Source organism: Neophocaena asiaeorientalis, unplaced genomic scaffold, assembly GCF_003031525.2.
Source record: "Neophocaena asiaeorientalis asiaeorientalis breed wild unplaced genomic scaffold, Neophocaena_asiaeorientalis_V1.1 scaffold357, whole genome shotgun sequence".
NCBI lineage: Eukaryota > Metazoa > Chordata > Mammalia > Artiodactyla > Phocoenidae > Neophocaena > Neophocaena asiaeorientalis.
Genome location: NW_020173270.1, coordinates 4,811,246 through 4,828,432, shown reverse-complemented (window position 1 = coordinate 4,828,432; position 17,187 = coordinate 4,811,246). Strand labels below are relative to the sequence as shown.

The 17,187-nt window shown below is 53.8% G+C and overlaps 2 protein-coding genes across 2 annotated transcripts in view; one reads left to right on the top strand and one right to left on the bottom strand.

The window, feature by feature from the left end:
- The window catches only part of SIRT6 (sirtuin 6), a 7,297-nt gene extending 862 nt beyond the window's left edge, over window positions 1-6,435 (bottom strand). The window contains exons 1-7 of the mRNA XM_024746043.1: window positions 6,346-6,435; window positions 4,728-4,855; window positions 3,197-3,379; window positions 2,853-2,912; window positions 947-1,042; window positions 788-868; window positions 28-151 (exon numbers count right to left, since the gene is read on the bottom strand). Of these exons, the coding sequence (XP_024601811.1) occupies window positions 28-151; window positions 788-868; window positions 947-1,042; window positions 2,853-2,912; window positions 3,197-3,379; window positions 4,728-4,855; window positions 6,346-6,411 (738 nt within the window). The 5' untranslated portion in view covers window positions 6,412-6,435. The remainder of the gene's footprint in view (window positions 1-27; window positions 152-787; window positions 869-946; window positions 1,043-2,852; window positions 2,913-3,196; window positions 3,380-4,727; window positions 4,856-6,345) is intronic.
- Window positions 6,436-6,723: 288 nt separating this feature from the next.
- The window catches only part of ANKRD24 (ankyrin repeat domain 24), a 25,470-nt gene continuing 15,006 nt past the window's right edge, over window positions 6,724-17,187 (top strand). The window contains exons 1-3 of the mRNA XM_024746048.1: window positions 6,724-7,294; window positions 7,475-7,688; window positions 9,722-9,793. Coding sequence (XP_024601816.1) covers window positions 7,188-7,294; window positions 7,475-7,688; window positions 9,722-9,793 — 393 coding nt within the window. The 5' untranslated portion in view covers window positions 6,724-7,187. The remainder of the gene's footprint in view (window positions 7,295-7,474; window positions 7,689-9,721; window positions 9,794-17,187) is intronic.

Below are 17,187 nucleotides of genomic sequence, written 5' to 3'. Positions count from 1 at the left end.
GGGTCAGGGGTGGGCTCCAGCACGTACGTGCTTGGTGGGCTGAAGGTTGACGATGACCAGCCGGCCTCCGTGGCGTTTGGTGGCGAGGGGCAGGTTCCCGCTGGGCCGGATTTGCAGGGAGGTGCCCAGCGTGATGGACAGGTCCGCGTTCCTGGGGCCAGGAGGTGGGATTAGCCTGATCTCCTCGGCAAGGGTCTCTGTAGCCCTCCTCCTGCCCCACGAGGCTAGGGGCGGGACGTCTCCAACACACACACCACCCCACCCTTGCTCAAATGCCATGGCTTCACTGCTCTGCTGATACGCTGGGGCCAGCCCTGGGAGGCCGGCTCACACAGCGCCCATCTCTGTCTGGGGGCCGGCTTGCCCCAGTTTCCAAGCTGCTCTGAATCCTGCCCGCCGCTTCCCTTCTGCCGGAGCCACCCCACCCCGTCGGCAGAAGTGGAGCTGCTGATGTCCCCACTTGGACCCCTGGGTTCCAGACCTGGCTCAGTCACTTCCTGGCTGGGCAGTGTGGACGGAGGTGTCAGCTTGCTCCAGCCTCGGTTTCCTCGTCTGTAAAATGGGCCCCGAGCAGCACCCACCCTGGGCTGTGGTGAGGATGGTGTGTGAGGCCTCTGGCCGGGGCCGGGGGTATGAGGGCTCAGTACACAGGAGCTGCCATTGTTACGGGGGAAGCGAAGCCCAGAGAGGGTGTGGGCCACCTCTTTCCTGATGTCCCCGGGGTTGCAGCTGGCTGTGTTTCTGCCCTCCCCTACCCACCCCACCCTGGGCTCGGTGGGGGTCAGACCTGCTGGCCTCATCGGCCAGAGTGAGGTCCCGGTCAGGCAGGGAGTCTTCCCAGTCCAGGATAGTGTCTCTCAGCTCCCCCCTGTACGGAGAGCGGGGGAGTCAGCAGGGACACTGGCCGCCTCCCCTGGGGTCCCGGGCGTGGGGAGGGGCCACTTACCTGCAGGCCCGCAGCCCCCTTGACTTGGCCACGGTGCAGAGCCGGCCGGTGGCCTTCAGGCCCATGCTGCCCACGACGGTGTCCCGGACGTACTGCCTGTGTCGGGAGAGGAAGGGGTCAGCTTCCTGCCCGCTCCCAGGTGCCTACCCTGCGGCCCCACCTGGATGGCTCTTGCTTTTCGCAGGCAGCTGTTCTCCCAGGAAAGCGGGGGCCACATGACCAGAATCTAAGCATGAGGGGACATCCGGCAAACCCAGCATGGCGGGGGCAGAGGGGGCCTCCCACAAAACAGCTGGCCTGGCTGCTTCAAAAGGTCCACAGCTCGGAAAACAGAGAAAGGTCGGGAAGTGCTCCAGGTAAAGGAGACTGAAGAGATGGGACAGTGGCATGCAGAGTGCCGCCCTGGGTTGGACCCTGCACCGGGGGAAAAACAGCAACAATGGGAGGGAGCGCTGGGAACACAGATTGGGGAGAATAGTCGCGTCTGTGGTTTTTACATTTCCTGACTTTAGAAACTGCACCGCGGCTGTGGAAGAGAATACTGTGGCTTGTGGGAGATAAATGTCTAAAGGGTTTAAGGGGCAAAGGATAAGGAAATCTGCCCCTTGAACAGTAGAGCAAATCCAAACAGAGAGAAGAGGAGAAACAAATTGTGGCGAAATGGTAACATTGATGAATCTAGGTCAGAGTCAGCAAACCATAGCCCTGAGGATCAAATCTGGCCCTCTGCTTCCCATTTTTGTAAATAAAGTTTTATTGGCACACGGCCATGCCCATTCCTTTAAGTGCTGTCTATAGCAGCTTTCACGCTACAAAGCTGATAGTCACGACAGAGACAGTCTGGCCCACAAAGCTGAAGATATTTACCATATGGCCCCGTACAGGAAAAAGTTGGGGATCCCCGGTCTAGGTCAAGTATGAGTTCATTGTATGGTTCTTGTGAGTTTTCCACCAGATTGAAGTTTTTCAAAATAAATTTAGAGAGAAAAAAAATTTGTTTTTAAAGTTGGGGCCCCATCTGTGCTCTGGTCTTAAGAGATTCCACCCGCAGGGGAGCCACACGCACCCGTAAGGCTGCTTGCCCAGCAGAGGGAGACACGCCCAGAGCCCTCCTGTTCCAGGAAGGCTCAGCCTTTCCAGAGCCGGAAGAATGCCCCGTCACACCCTGTTATGGGCTGAGTGGTGGCTCCCAAGTATTTTGGAATAAGACCTTATTTGGAAGTAGGGTTGTTGCAGATGTACTGGCTGGGTTCAGATAAGGTCACATTTGTGTAGGGTGGCCCCTAACCCACGTGACTGATGTCCTTATAAGAAGAGGGGACACAGGGACTTCCCTGGTGGTCCAGTGGGTAAGACTCTGCGCTCCCAATGCAGGGGGCCCGGGTTCGATCCCTGGTCAGGGAACTAGATCCCGCATGCTGCAACTAAGAGCTTGCATGTGGCAACTAAAAAGATCCTGCGTGCCGCAACGAAAATCCTGCGTGCCACAACTAAAGCCATAAGTGAATATTTAAAAAAAAAAAAAAAAAAAAAAAAAGAGGAGGGGACACAGACACACAGGGATACGGAAACCATGAGGAGCTGGAAGAGGCAGGAAGGATCCTCCCTGACAGGGTTCAGGCAGAGCACAGCCCTGCCAACACCTTGATTGTGGACTTCGAGCTTTCAGACCCATAAGACTATCAGTTTCCGTTGTTTTAAGTTACTCAGGTTGTGGCAGTTTGTAACAGCAACTGCAGGAAATGAATACACCTCCCGGGAGGAAGATACGCCCCCAAGTCCCACCCTGGGAGGGTCACACCCTCGTCTCTGGAAACATCAGGTTCAACTCACAAGGCCCTTCTGCAGAGCCCGACCTGGGTCATCCACACCTTGGGCCCCCGCCCCTACCCTCCGTGGCACTCACGTCTTACACTTGACACATTCTTCTACAAACATGTTTCCGTGAAGCTCTGCCAGCTTGTCCCTGTGGGAGGAGAAGGAAGAGGCTTAGTGGAGGGGATCCAGAGGCCTCAGGGCTGGAATCCACCCCCCAGGACCAGGAAGAGGGGATCTCGATTCTCCAGACGTGCCCGCCTAGCAGACACTGACGCTGGCAGCTGAGCACCAAGCACCTCTCCTGGCTGAATCGCCACAGTGGCCTTGAGAGGGAGGGGCTGCCATCAACACCCATTTTCCAGATGAGGAAACTGAGGCTCGGAGAGAGGGGCAGCCTGCCCAAGGCTGAGCGGGGCTGGACGCGGGGTGCACCTGGGGAAGCCAGAGCGCACGTGCAGCCCGTCCACGTTCTGGCTGACCAGGAAGCGCAGGAGGCCCACGCGCTCCAGCTGCACCAGTGCCATGTGAGTCTTCGTGGGCCGCGCGTTCTCGAAGGTGGTGTCGAACTTGGGGGCCAGGCCCTGCTCCTCCATCGTCCAGACGCCATGGGGGCCCCTGAGGTGGCAGGCGGGAGAGACAGAGAGAGCTTAGGGATCAGGAAGACAGGGGACGGAAAAGGAGACAGAGAAACGGAGGCAGAGAAAGAGAGTCAGAGACAGACAAAGTGACACAGTCAAAGGAGGGGGTGGGGGAGGAAGGAGGGAGAACGTGGTACACAAGGGCAGAAATTAACTATTCAATCCCACCAACACTTACTGCTGCTGCACTGAGCCTGGCCCTGCGCTGGGTGATGCTGGGGCCCTAGGGGACCCAGGCCCTGCCCTCAAGGAGTCCTCCATCTTGTGGGGAGAGACACAGGTGGACACAGACTCTCCAGCTCTGTGGGGCTGGGGCAGAGGGAGGAACCTGAGGCTGGGCTGGCCCAGTCGAAGCGGTAAGGACTCTTTGTGGAAATGTGGGAAGGCTTCCTGGAGGAGGCTGAGCTGTCTCTTGAACAGACAGGAAAGGGCCGGGCAGCTCAGACAGAAGAGGTAAGCAAAGGCCAGGGGGCTGGCAACAGCCTGTGAGTGGTCTGGGGACTGCAGGGGCTGCAGGGGCTGAGGTTGGAGAGCTGATCCAGGGTAGGTTGGGAACAGCTTTGATTTCCAGCCTGAAGTGCTGAGAACGCTCCTGTGTGGCAGTGGGGAGCCATGGCAGGTTATGGAAGGGGGGTGAGATTCACACCTTAGAATTCTAACATTCCTCCAAGAACGAGAAATCTGCTCTTCTGCTGTAAGAGTCTGCTCCGTGGGCCTGAGAGGCCTTACAAAGAGAGCACAATTGTGATAGGCCTGCCCTACGGGGTAGGGTTGCAAACTCAGCACCTACAGGGGCCACTCGGAGGCCACCAGTTAGAGACCCCTGCTTTTCATCAATGAAACTCTTGTCTAACACAGGCTGCCTAACGTTAGACATTATCTGGCCTCACACCCTCACTTACAGGTGAGGAAACTGAGGTCCAGGTGGTTAAGCCACTTGTCCCACCAGAGGTCTGACAGAAAAATATTTGTAAGTGAGTATGGAGCTAATTGTCCTTGATATCAATTCTCCCCTTTTTCTCTGGTAATAATAGAACCCCACTACTTAGCCTTGCAGTGAGCCTAGACGAAAGACTACATTTCCCAGCATCACTTGCAACTAGGTGTAGTCAGGTGACCAAGTTCTGGCCGGTGGAATGGAATGTTGGGTGTGATATAAAGGGACATTCTCCAAAGGAAGGGTCTTTCCCATCCCCAACACCCCAGGGAACTGACAGATCATCCCAGACTCAGCGGGAGGAAAGGCGGCAGGAGGGGTTCCGATGGCCAGACATCTGTGAGCTCACAGGGAAGCCCTGCCTTGACTTCCCTCCATGCGCACGGACCTGAAGTCGGGGATGCCTGAGGCTGTGCTGATGCCCGCGCCCGTGTGGAACACCACGTTGGAGGACTGCCAGACCAGCTGTGCCAGCTCCCATACCTTCCGCTCCAACTCCTCAGGGGGATCAAAGACCTGTTGGGTGGGAGAGAGTGGAAGGGAGCGAAACAGGAGGGAAGGGGGCAGGGCACAACCTTTAAAAGAATGACACAGGGCTTCCCTGGTGGCGCAGTGGTTAAGAATCCGCCTGCCAATGCAGGGGACATGGGTTCGAGCCCTGGCCCGGCAAGATCCCACATGCCGCGGAGCAACTAAGCCCGCGTGCCACGACTGCTGAGCCTGCGTTCTAGAGCTGGTGAGCCACAACTACTGAACCCGTGTGCCACAACTACTGAAGCCCGCACGCCTGGAGCCCGTGCTCCGCAACAGGGGAAGCCACCGCAATGAGAAGCCCTCGCACCACAACGAAGAGTGGCTCCCGCTCGCCGCAACTAGAGGAAGCCCGCGCGCAGCAACGAAGACCCAACGCAGCCAAAAATAAATAAATAAATAAAATAAATTTATTAAAAAAAAACAAAGAATGACACAGCCGTAGGACATAACAAAAACTGGTCAAAGGTCCAAGATGGCGGAAGATTCGACTTCCAGTATACCTGGAGCCTCATTATACACTCATTGTAATACCTCAGCATATACTAAATGTATTAACACCCACAGGTGCCAGGACAGTTCAAAGGCTAACCATAAATGGCCAAAAAGTGGGCGGTGGCCCAATTCCTGGAAATCCCCACCCCTTCCCCGAAATAGCTGGAATAATTCTCCCACTCACTAGCCTATGAAATTACCCAACCCATACAAACTAACCACGCTATATTTCGAGGCCTCTCACCTTCCGATGTGGCCCTAGGACGGAGAAAGTGTCTGGTGCATGGTAGGTACTTAATAAATGTTTGTGGAATAAAATGGAAACCAGGCAGGAGAGGAGTGGGGCTTCACACCACCTGGGAACTCACTAATGCCTGACTCGAAAGGGACGCACTAGCCTTTGTGGGGTGGGGGCAATCTTCTCCCCCGTTTACAGAAGAGGAGAGGAGACCCAAAAGGAAGTTACCCGCCAAGGTCTCAGTGTATGGTGGGGACTTCCTCTCAGCGTGGCTGGAGGGGTCTTTCTGACTTACATCCTCCAGGTTCCTCCCCAGCTCAAAACCCTTCCTCATCACCCTCAGGATGGTGTCAGCTCCCCAGCTTGCCACTTGAGGCCCATCTTGGCCTGGTTTTGGTAACCTCTCTGGTCTAATCTGTTCTCCAAGTTTGTTTATTCCCACCCCCGCGCCTTTGCCCCGGTAGTGCCTTCCGCCTGGAACTACAGCCCCTGGTCCCCCATCAGAACTTCAGGACTTCCCGACCTGGGTCCTAGCCTCAGTCCCAACCTGACCTATCCGGAGCTGGGCGTGGTCGCGTCCCCAGGCGCGCTGGGGCGTCACTTCCCGCCCCCTCCTCACTGGGAAGTCCCTCCCATTGTCTAGCTTCAGTGTCTCCTGATACTCCCAGAATGCCCGCTGCCAGCCGGCCCCGCCCAGCCCACGTCCCTGACGACGGCCGTCGGGACACCCGGCCGCGCTCACCTCGGGGAGACCGCACTTGCCCTTGTCCGCGTACGGCGACAGCCCCGCCGCATAATTCACCGACATCCTCCAGGCCCCAACGGGAACAATAAAGTTTCCCTTGTTGCGGCCGCTTCCGCCGGAAACGGGGTGGGACGAGGAAGAAGGAGGAGCCGCCTTCTCATCCTCTGTACCCGGCCTCTTCTCCGCAAGGCGCATGCGGCTCGCGCTAACGCCTCAGTCGCCATATTAATTGCTGGCAAAGAGCAGCCAGCTTCCTACTGTGCTGGGCATGTGGATGGTGGCGAGAATAGGGCTGTCCAGTGACCCGGGCTGGAAACTAGGGGACTGCCCACGTGAGAGTTCTCTAGTCACCTCTAAAATGAGGGGCGCAAGCGATCGGTTCCCTCTTTCCCCTTTTTACAAATGAGTAAACTGATGCGCCCCTTCCCCGCACCCCATCCCTCACAGGACATGGCCTGAGAGAAGGGACCCAGGACTTATGCTTCGAGTCCAAGGTTTTTTCCCCTGCACATTTCATAAGTTTCTAAATTTACAAATGCAGGGTACCTGTGCATGTGTGCGGGGGCCTCAGGGGGTGGCAATTTGGGGCCTCACTAGGGAGGGTTACGGACGCCACTCTAAGTTATCTGAACGTTATCCAGGTGGATGATCATCACTCAGCAGGACAGGTCCTGACTTCACCAAGAGGCTGGAGAAACTGCTCACAATCACCGGGGCTGGAGGCCTTGAGGACTCATTTAAGAAACGTATTGAGCACCTACTGTTTACTGGGGAGACGCTGGAGAACACAGGCAGCACCCTGTGACCGGGCGATGGTGACTTAGTGTGAGTGGGTTGTAATGAGGGCACTGGGCAATGAAGGAGCTCAGAGGAGGCGCCTGACCCAGCCTGGGGGCAAGCAGGAAGGCTTCCTGGAGGAGGGGATGTTGCAGCAAAGATCTGAACAGTGAGTACGATTGAGATGGGGAGAATCAGCCAGTTGGGGGTGACAGGAGGTACAGAAAGAGGGCTCCTGGCATAGGGACCGCAAGTACGAAGGCTGAGAAGAGAGGAAAAGGGTGGCTCATTCCAGAAACTGAAATCCGTCCAGCCGTGGTCGGGAAGAACATCGGTGTCTTCCCACCAGAACCCCTTGGCCAACAGACAGCCCTGCTGCCAGCCTGTCTCCTCCCTCTGCTCATCCCCGGCCCCCTGGGGCAGCTGCCCGCTCAGAGCTGATCAGGTGTCAGAGCTGCGAGCTGGGAGCTGCTGGTGCGAGCTGGTGGCCCAGCTGGGAGCAGGTAACCAGAGCTGGCAGTGGACACAGTGGCCTGGTGCTGGAGTCACTGGAGCTGCAGGAGGTAGGAGGGGAAGGAGTTAAGGGAGGCCTGGGATGGAGGCTCCCCTTAGGGCCTCGGGCTCCTTGCCCCTGATCCCTGGCATGTGGGAGAAAGGAAAGGCTGGTGTGTGTCCCAGCTATGCTGAGGCATGCTGACACCCACACACACACTCATTCATGCGTGCACCTCCCACTTCCCAGCCTTTGCGCTGTCTAGGGTACGTACCCTCTTCTTCTGCTGCTGCAGCTCAATATCCTGCCCAGCCATCAGGCCCTGTTCATATATCATCACCTCTTCCAGGAAGCGGTCCCTAGATGAGGGTACTTCCCCCTCCCCCAAGCCTGCGGATTCCCTCCTGCCCAGGCAACCTGCGGACTTCTCTCGGGTGTCAGTTACACCCTGCTCTGGGTGTGATTGAGCCCGTTAGACAGGAGTAAAGAAAAAGGGTGGGTGGAGTGGGTGGTGAGTGAATGGGTACATTGATTGAATGGGGTAAATTGAAGGGGTGAATGAAAGGATGGGCAGTAGATGGACGGGAAGGTGGATGAACAAGTGGATGGATGGGTGGGTGCGCTTCGGATGGATGCGTGGTAAGTAGATGGGTCAGTGGGTGGTGGATGAAGGATGGTTGGGTGGGTAGATGGTAGGTGGGTGTTGGCTGTATGGGTGGGTGCATAGGTGGATGGGTGGGTGGATAGTTGAGGTAGATAGGTGGTTGGATGAGTGGTTGGGTGGGTAGATGGGCAGGTGGATGGGATGGTGGGTGGGTGGTGGATGAAGGATGGTTGAAGGGTGCATGGAGAGCCATGAGAAGATGAGCTGGGTGGATGAGTGGGTGGGTAGTGGCCAATGGGTGATTGGATGGGTGAGTGGATGGTGGGTGGATGGATCAGTGGATGGGCAGGTGGATGGTGGGTGGATGGTGGATAGAGCACTGTTGAAGGGTACGTGGAGAACCATGAGAACATAAGTTGGGCGGATGGTGGACAGTGGGTGGCTGTAGAAGTGCTTGGGTGGGAGGATGGATGCACTGGTGAGTGGATGGGTGGAAAGATGATTTGGAGAATTCATAGGCAGGTGAGCAGGTAAAAGGACAGGTGAAGGATATGTCTTAACAGAAATCCCACTCAGACATAGGAAGGAATTCCTAGCCAGACACCTGGCAAAATGCCCCCTTGAGATCCCTGCCTGACCTCTATACCTGCACATGCACGAAACACAAAACAGGCTAAGCTGGACAGACATGCATGCACACACATACCTTGTGCTCACACGTGCACACACATGCATGCAGCCATCACCCCGGACCTCTGCCCACCTTGGGTGACTTGCCTCCGTGCTCTCACTCACACAGGAGCCAGGCTGGTGTAAGGGGACTTAGCTGCAAGGATTTTCTTTCTGACTTTCCAAGAAACATGCCTCTGTGCTAAGATGCCTCGGCTCTGGGCCTGGGCCCCCAGGAGACCCTAACTATTCAAGAAAACAGAATCAGTCCAGACACTTCCAGCCTCTGGAGCCAGGGGTGGGGCAGAGGAAGAGCTGGGGGAACCCAATTTGAGGAGTTAGAGTTCTGCCTACTAGGAAGAGGCAAAGCTGATCAGAACACCATGGGATTTTGGAACTGGGCTGTTAAGGATGAATAGGAGTTCACCAGAGAAGAAAAAAAAAAAGGCATCCTAGGTAGAAGTAACTGCACAGATAAAAGCTTGAAACCAGAAAAAGCCTGATCTACTTGGGCAACAGGGAATACTGGTGGGATACATTTATTGAGCACCTATGTTTGCCAGGCTGTATGCTAGGAACCTCACAGGAAACTGGCCACAAGTTGGGTAAGAGGGGATTATTTCCTGCATTTTATGGAAGAGAGATGTAAAACACAGGACAAGTGATCTGCTGAAGGACACACAGCATTTAGAAGATAGGATAGGTTCATGTCCTGCTCTAGGGGCTGGGATGGCCAATGAGGAGGAGGAAGTGGTACTTTTGAGGACTGGGAGGCGGACGACTCTCCTGCCCACCAGGATTGATGTCCCTTACCCCCTGGCCTTCTGTAGGTGGCCTGGGGAGAGGAGAAACACCTGACACTGGCCATGAAGACCCTCCGGGCACGATTTAAGAAGACAGAGGTGAGTCTGAGGCCACTGAGATGCCTGACATCCCCCAACTTCAGGCTCCTGTCCCCCAGGACCTGGCTGAAGATCCACTGGGCCCTTGGACTGCTGTCCTCTGTCTGTCATCAGATTCTTTTGGCAGTATGACCAAGCGCCTCCCTGTTCAAAACTCTTCCATGGTTGCCCACCATCCACAGGTTCAAGTTTACCCTTTTAGCCTCTGGCCACCTCCCCTCTCTTTCCTCTCTACTGCCCCCTGCTGCCCTGATCTCCACATTACTTCCTGTTAAAGCTTTTCAGCCACCATGCCTTTGTCCAGGCTGTTCCCTCCACCTGCAATTCTCTTCCCTGTACTACTGTGCATCAAATCCTCCCCATCGCTCGCAATTTGTCTCCAAGAACATTTCTTCTGGAAAATCTCTATTCCCAGCTACATTGACCACTTGCTTTTCTGGGGCCTCACTTTCTCAGGGACCCTGATTTCTTGCTTTTGAGTATTTATTCAGCAAATATTTGTATTGGGTGCTGTTCTAGGCACAAAGGACACAGCAGTGAACAGGGCAGACCGAAATCCCTGCCCTTGTGGAGCTGACAGCTGTGTTGGGGCAATGGATGCTAAACAAGATAAATAAGTGAAAAGGCATATTTTGTACCAGGGAGACAAAGAAAGGGAATTGAAAGCATCCTGAGCAGGGGAGATGGTTGCAGTTTTAAAGCAGGTTGTCCGGAAAGGCCTCACCAAGAAGCTGATATTAGAGTAAAGATCAGAAGGGAAAGGAGGAGGAAACCATGTGTGTATTTGCAGGAACTGCATTCCAGGCAGAGGAAACAGCCAGTGCAAAGGCCCTGAGGTGGGGTCTAGCTGGCTTCTCTTGCAGCTATATTTTGGGCTGTGAACTTCCAGAGACTGTGCTCCTTCCTCATTCATTACCTACTCCCTCCCGGCCCCGCTAGTCCCTGCCAGTGTGCAGGCTGGTCCAGGGCACAGAGTGACAGAAGCTAAGAGAGCATTCACATGTAGAGTCTGGCAGCCAGCCTTCCTGAGCACTGGCCTCTGTCAGGCTAGACTTCCCAATTACAGCACAAAGAAACCAGGGTCTAGAGAGGTTAACTCACCTCTCCTGGTCACAGAGTAAAGTGGCAACAGGGAGATTCAAACCCACACGTGTCTGACTTTAGAGCCCTTGGTCTTTCTCCCATGACAGGGCCTTCCCATCCGGAAGGCCCAAGGCAATCAGGGAGGCTACCTGGAGGAGGTGGTGCTGGAGCAGAGCCTGGAAGGATGGGGAAGATTTAGTTAGACAAGTGAAGGCACACAGGGAGGGGGATGGGGACCAGTGTGAGCAAAGGTCTGGAGGCTGGGCAGAGCCTGGTTGATACAGGGACATAATGGGATGATGAAAAGGTTCTTTTGGCTGGAGGAGAGAATGTGAGGGGGAGCTGAGGCCCGAGAGGGCCCAGCCCAAGGAGTCCTTGAATGTCAAAAACGGGGCAGAGGAACAGCCTGGTTTTATTTTTTAATTAAAAAAATTTTTTTGGCCTTGCTGCACAGCATGCAGGATCTTAGTTCCCCAGCCAGGGATCGAACCCGTGGCCGCTGCTGTGGAAGAGCAGAGTCTTAACTACGGGACCGCCAGGGAAGTCCCAAGCCTGGTTTTAAAGTCAGATGGCTCTGGGTTCGAATTCTTCCTCTGCCCCTGACTAGCTCAGTGACTTTGTGTATATCTCCACCATTCTCTGGCCTTCCAAAGTTTTCCCAACTGATTTTTATTTTATTTTATTTTTATTTTATTTATTTATTTTGGCTGTGCTGCGCGGCTTGTGGGATCTTAGTTCCCTGACCAGGGATCAAACCGGTGCCCCCTGCAGTGGAAGCTCAGAGTCCTAACCACTGGGCCACCAGGGAATTCCCCCCTCAAAATGATTTTTAAATGTATTTTTATTATTTGTCAATTTTAACATTCCTTTCATTTTGTTTATTTTAACGTTTAAAATTTAAATTCAATGCCGTTGAACTCATTTTTATTTATTTCATCCCATTTTTGTTTTTATTTATTTGTTTTCAAACACTACAAGGAGATTTCCATGTGCTTTGCAGATGTCAGCTCCTTTAACCCTCATAACAATCATATGGGGTAGGAGCTTTTATCTCCACTTTATAAATGAGTAAACGATGCCCAAAGAGGTTAAGGAACTTCCCCAACATCACACAGGTAGGAAGTGAATGCCTGCCTTCTCCCTGGGCTGTGTTACTAGGAACACCTGTGTTACTAGGGCTGTGTTATTGGGCCTTGGTTGCTGGGAAACTTGCATTGATTGAAGTGAGAAGGAAGGAGAGGGAGAGGGGGAGGGAGAGAGAATGAAAGAGAGAGAGAGAGAGGGCACCAGAGCAAGGAATAAATTGTTTGTTAAGCCCTACAAAACGTGGCATGGGGTTAGCTTCATTCACTGCGAAACGATCCTAAAATTTTCACCCCGTTCGAAATTGGTTCCTAGTTAGTGTTCACATTTCCTGCTACAGATTCTGGAGAAGTTGTAGCCAGTAGTAAACCAAACCACGGGATTGTTGAATTTCAAAAGCAGAGTTCTATTGAAATCCAATCCTTCAAAACGTTTGTGCCGCTAAAAAAAACAAAAACAAAAAAAACACCTAGGGGCTTCCCTGGTGGCACAGTGGTTGAGAATCTGCCTGCTAATTCAGGGGACACGGGTTCAAGCCCTGGTCTGGGAGGATCCCACATGCCGCGGAGCAACTAGGCCCGTGAGCCACAACTACTGAGCCTGCGTGTCTGGAGCTTGTACTCCGCAACAAGAGAGGCCGCGACAGTGAGAGGCCCGCACACTGCGATGAAGAGTGGCCCCCGCTTACCACAACTAGAGGAAGCCCTTGCACAGAAACGAAGACCCAACACAGCCAAAAATAAATAAATTAAATTAATTAATTAAAGTACCCTTAATTTAAAGAAAAAAAACAAAAAAACACCTAATTTGGGACGTGGGTGTGTTTTGATAGGTGCCTGGCACAGTGTCAAGATGAGGAGGGCAGGAATAGAAGGGTGTTAAAACCTCAGCCTGGGTGTGAGGGTCTCTGGGTGTGTCAGGGAGGGCGGGGGCAGCGAGCAGAGCCCGCCTGGGCTGGAGCGGGCACGGCAGATGGGAGGCCTGGGGGAGGAAGGAGAGGAGAAGCTGGTCCTCCACTCCCCCACCAAAACCGCCCCCCACCCCCGTCAGTCCCTCTACCTGCCAGGCTCCAGTTTCTCTGCCAAACACAGGAGTCAGGTTCAGCTTTTGTTCGGCTGCCCCGAGGGAAGAAAGCAAACACCCGCGACTGCAGTGGTCCGTCTCCACCTCCGTCTCCATCTCTCCGGACCTTCCATTTCCCATTCTCAGCACACAACCTGACCGGCGCGCCCTCCCCGCTCCTTTCTGCTTCTCTCATGATACAGCCTGCTCTGCCAGGTCCCAGCAGAGCGCCCTACTTGCTCCGAGCCTTCTCGCACCCTCTCTGGGCCTCAGTTTTTCCATCCATAAGATGGGAGGGATTTCCCTGGTGGTCCAGTGGTTAAGACTCTGTGCTTCCAATGCAGGGAGCACGGATTTGGTCCCTTGTTCGGAGAACTAAGATCCCACATGACACGCGATGCCGCAAAAAGAAAAGAAAAGAAAAGAAAAAAGATGGGAGTTAACTGGAGCCGGGAGCCTAGTATTTGGATTCCCATCAACCTCCTGCCCTTATTTCAGGTTTTAGAAAAATCCTACATGGAAGAAGAGTGCGGATTTGTAGAAAATTTTAGAGATTCGTAAACTCCCGGTGCCTCAACACTTTTTGGAAAATCTGTCTGTCTCTCTGTCTCTCCCTCACTTTTATTCCCAGAGTCAGTTTCTTTTTCCTTTTGTTTTCAGTTTGAACAGAGTAGTTTATTGCTATTAGATCAACACAGGCACTAGGGGACTGACTGAATTTTGTAGCTTGTAGTTTATTATTAGGACGCCCTGAAAAGTACTCTTGAAATGAACAAATGTACATATAGATATATATTAGATATGTGACCTTATTTTAAATGAGTCACTATTTCTTTAATTCATCCAACAAACATTTATTCAGCACCTACTGTGGGCTGGAGATCAGGGCCGGCCCTGGAGACACACACACACACACACACACACACACACACCCTGCCACTCAGAAGGACCCCATGTTTGGTTTCATACTCATTTCTCCCCATCTTGAAATTCTTCATAATTTTTCAACAAGGGGCCCTGCATTTTCATTTTGCACCGGGTCCTTCAAAATCTATACCCGGTACCTGCTGGGGATCCAGCCGCAGTGACTAAGGGGGACAAAAATTCCTGCCTGTGCAGAGGTGAGATTCTGTGGAGAGATCAAGAGGAAACAATATTTTCAGAAAGGTACACAGGATGACGTCAGGTAGTGGTAAGAACGATGAAGGAAAAATAACCCCCCACTAAGGGGTCAGAGTGACAAGGGGTGATCAGAGAAGGGCTCTCTGAAGAGGTGTCTTCCAGTGCAAAAGACAGTAGAGGAATCAGCGTTGTGGGCAGTGGAGGAAGGAGGGCATTCCGGGTGGAGGACACAGCAAGGGCAAAGGCCCGGAGGTGGGCAGAGCTGTCTGAGGACCAGAAAGGAGGCCACTGCAGCAGGATGTCACGGACCAGGGGAAAGGTAGGGGGAGATGAGCTCAGAGAGTTGACAAGGAGGATTGTTTAGAGCAAAGCTAGGCACATTTTTCCTGTAAAGGGCCAGAAAGTAAACTTTTTTGTTTTGCCACGCCACACAGCTTGTGGGATCTTAGTTTCCTGAGCAGGGATTGAACCCCGGCCCTCGGCAGTGAAAGCATGGAGTCCTAACCATTGGACCACTGGGGAATTCCCATAGGCCATTTGAAAATGGATGGGCATAGCCCCATCCCAATAACACTTGTTTTATGGACACTGGAATGAGGATTTCATATAATTTTCATGTGTCAGGAAGTACCACTCTTCTTTTGATTTTTTTTTCCCCTGACCACTTATAAGTGTAAAAACCATCCTTAGCTCTTGAGCTGGACCAAACCAGGTAGGGATGGGGTGGGCTGGGATTTGCCACCCACCCCAGCCCTGGGGACCTCCGTTGGCAGTTGGACCGCTTGCCATAGAACCTCCTGGGCTCTGTGAGCAGTTAGCATTTGATGCTGAGCAAAGTCGCTGGAGGCTTTTGAGCAGAAGAGAGAAATGCTCTGATGCAGGCTTTAGGAAGCTGTGGACCAGGGAGGGGAACAGAAGCAGGGAGGCCTGGGAGGAGGTGACCTCCCAGAATTGTGATGGGGCTGGACCATGGGTGAGAAGGGGTCCCTGGACATAGTTTACAGCTGGTGGGGTTGGCTGCTGGATTGGGTGTGGGGTGAGAGAGGAGTGAGATGATGCTAAGACTTGGCCTAAGCCCCTACTGGGACAGCGACGCCCTTGGCCCACTGCGGGGGGCTTCTGAGCTTGTCTAACATCCAGAAGGACAGGCCGAGGGCAGTTGGAAATCCGAGGCCTGAGCTGGGAGATCCATTTCAGTCTCCTCTCTGGACAAGCCTGAGAGGGTCACACCACCCCCCCTCGGTGTAAGAGGAGAGAGGAGCCCTTAACACCCTCCTTCCAACTCCCCAATTGCTTATCAGCAGATTCTCCATTTACCTGCCCCCACCTCTCCCTCCATCTGCCTAAAGGTGTCTAAGAATAATCACGGACAACAGCAGTGATCCTGCCTCCAGGTACACTGGGTGATACCTGGGACGTTTACGTTTTTCACATGGTGTGTGTGGGTGTGGGTGTTTCTGGACCAGGGGTGCCGCTCAACACCCCACAGAGTCCAGGATGGCCCCACCCCAGGGAATGACCAGGCCCCAAGTGTCAGCAGTGCCTCTGGGTGGAGGAACCCGGCTCTATAGTGTTCGTTCCATTATCTATCCCATTGTTAAAGAATTGAGGCCCAGAGAGGGAGAATGGCTGGCCCCGGGTCACACAGCAACTAGACAATGGCCAAGCTGGGTTCAAAGCCCCAGTGCCTGTCAGCAGTCACTGCTCTTAAATTTGGGTTCCTGAAGGCCTGTCTCCTCACTCATCCCTTCTCTCCCCTGTAATCCCAATCTTCTCCCTTCTCCTGGTCCCTTCTCGAATTTGCATCCACAACACAGTGGACTATCCTGACTTTTGGAACCATTTGTGGCTCTCCTGACACGCCACACTCCTGGTTTCCCCCGCCTTCCCAGGACCCCCTCCTCCAGCTCCTATGCTAGCCTAGCACCTCTCCTCCTCTGCCCCCACCCTTAAGTATGCACACCCCTGCCCCACCCCACGCCCCAGGTCCTGGACCAGGGCAGAGGCTCCCGCTCTGGTCCAGGAGAGCAATTTATTTCATGATATCTCCCAAACATGATCTTGTTCCTGCCACTCCCCAACTCCTGCCCATTCTTCAAGTTTCAGCTCAGATGTCCTTTCTTCCAGGAAGCCCTCCCTGACTCCCCAGATGATATCAAGAGTCCTCTCTGAGCTCCCAGCTCACCTGGGCTTCCCTCATAATAGCCCTGATCACCTTGGTTCATAAATCCATGGGTGTGTCTGTCTCCTCAGGGACCTCAGTAATAGCAGGGACATCTGTCTTCGTCACCACTGAGTCCCAATGCCCAGTGCCGTGCCAGGCACCCTGTAGCACAAGTGGACTGAATGAATGAAATACACATGGCTCAGAAGGCTTGGCTTTGTGAGTCACACATTAACGGAGCAAACATTCACCAACTGCCCACCCCACCCTGGGGTGCCCACCCCACCCTGGCCTCTGCCAGGGAGGCCTCAGTGGGACCCTGCTCTCAAGGGGCTTCCAGTCTGAGAAAACCAGCAGAACACAGACCCTCCCAGCCCCTTGGAGTTAGAGCCAAAGGCTGTGTCCTCTCTTTCAGTGGTTTAACTGAGCACCTACTATGTCCTGCGTCCCTAGGATTCAGTATTAGATATGCACACAGCCCAACCACATCTTTCTTTGAATCCGTGTTTATGGCGCACTATGTTCCAGGACCCATATATAGCATCTCATTTAGTCTTCCCAGTAACCCTCTGCAGTAGGTACTGTTTAATATGAAACCCATTTCCCGGATGAGGAAAGTGAAGTCCAAAGCAGGTAAGTATCTGGGCCGATCTTACAGATGGTAAATGCGGGTGTGTGGAGGGCAGGGGGCGAGGCGGGGGGTGCCCTGGATTCAAATTCAGGGTTGTCAGACTGCAGAGCCCCGCTGGTGGATGATGAATGAATGAAAGAGTGAATGAATGAGTGAGGGAGAGCCCGGATAGCCCAGCGGCAGTGGAACCAAACCGGGAGTGACCTGAGACCACTCCCCCTATCCCACACTCCCCCTCTTCCCCGCCCC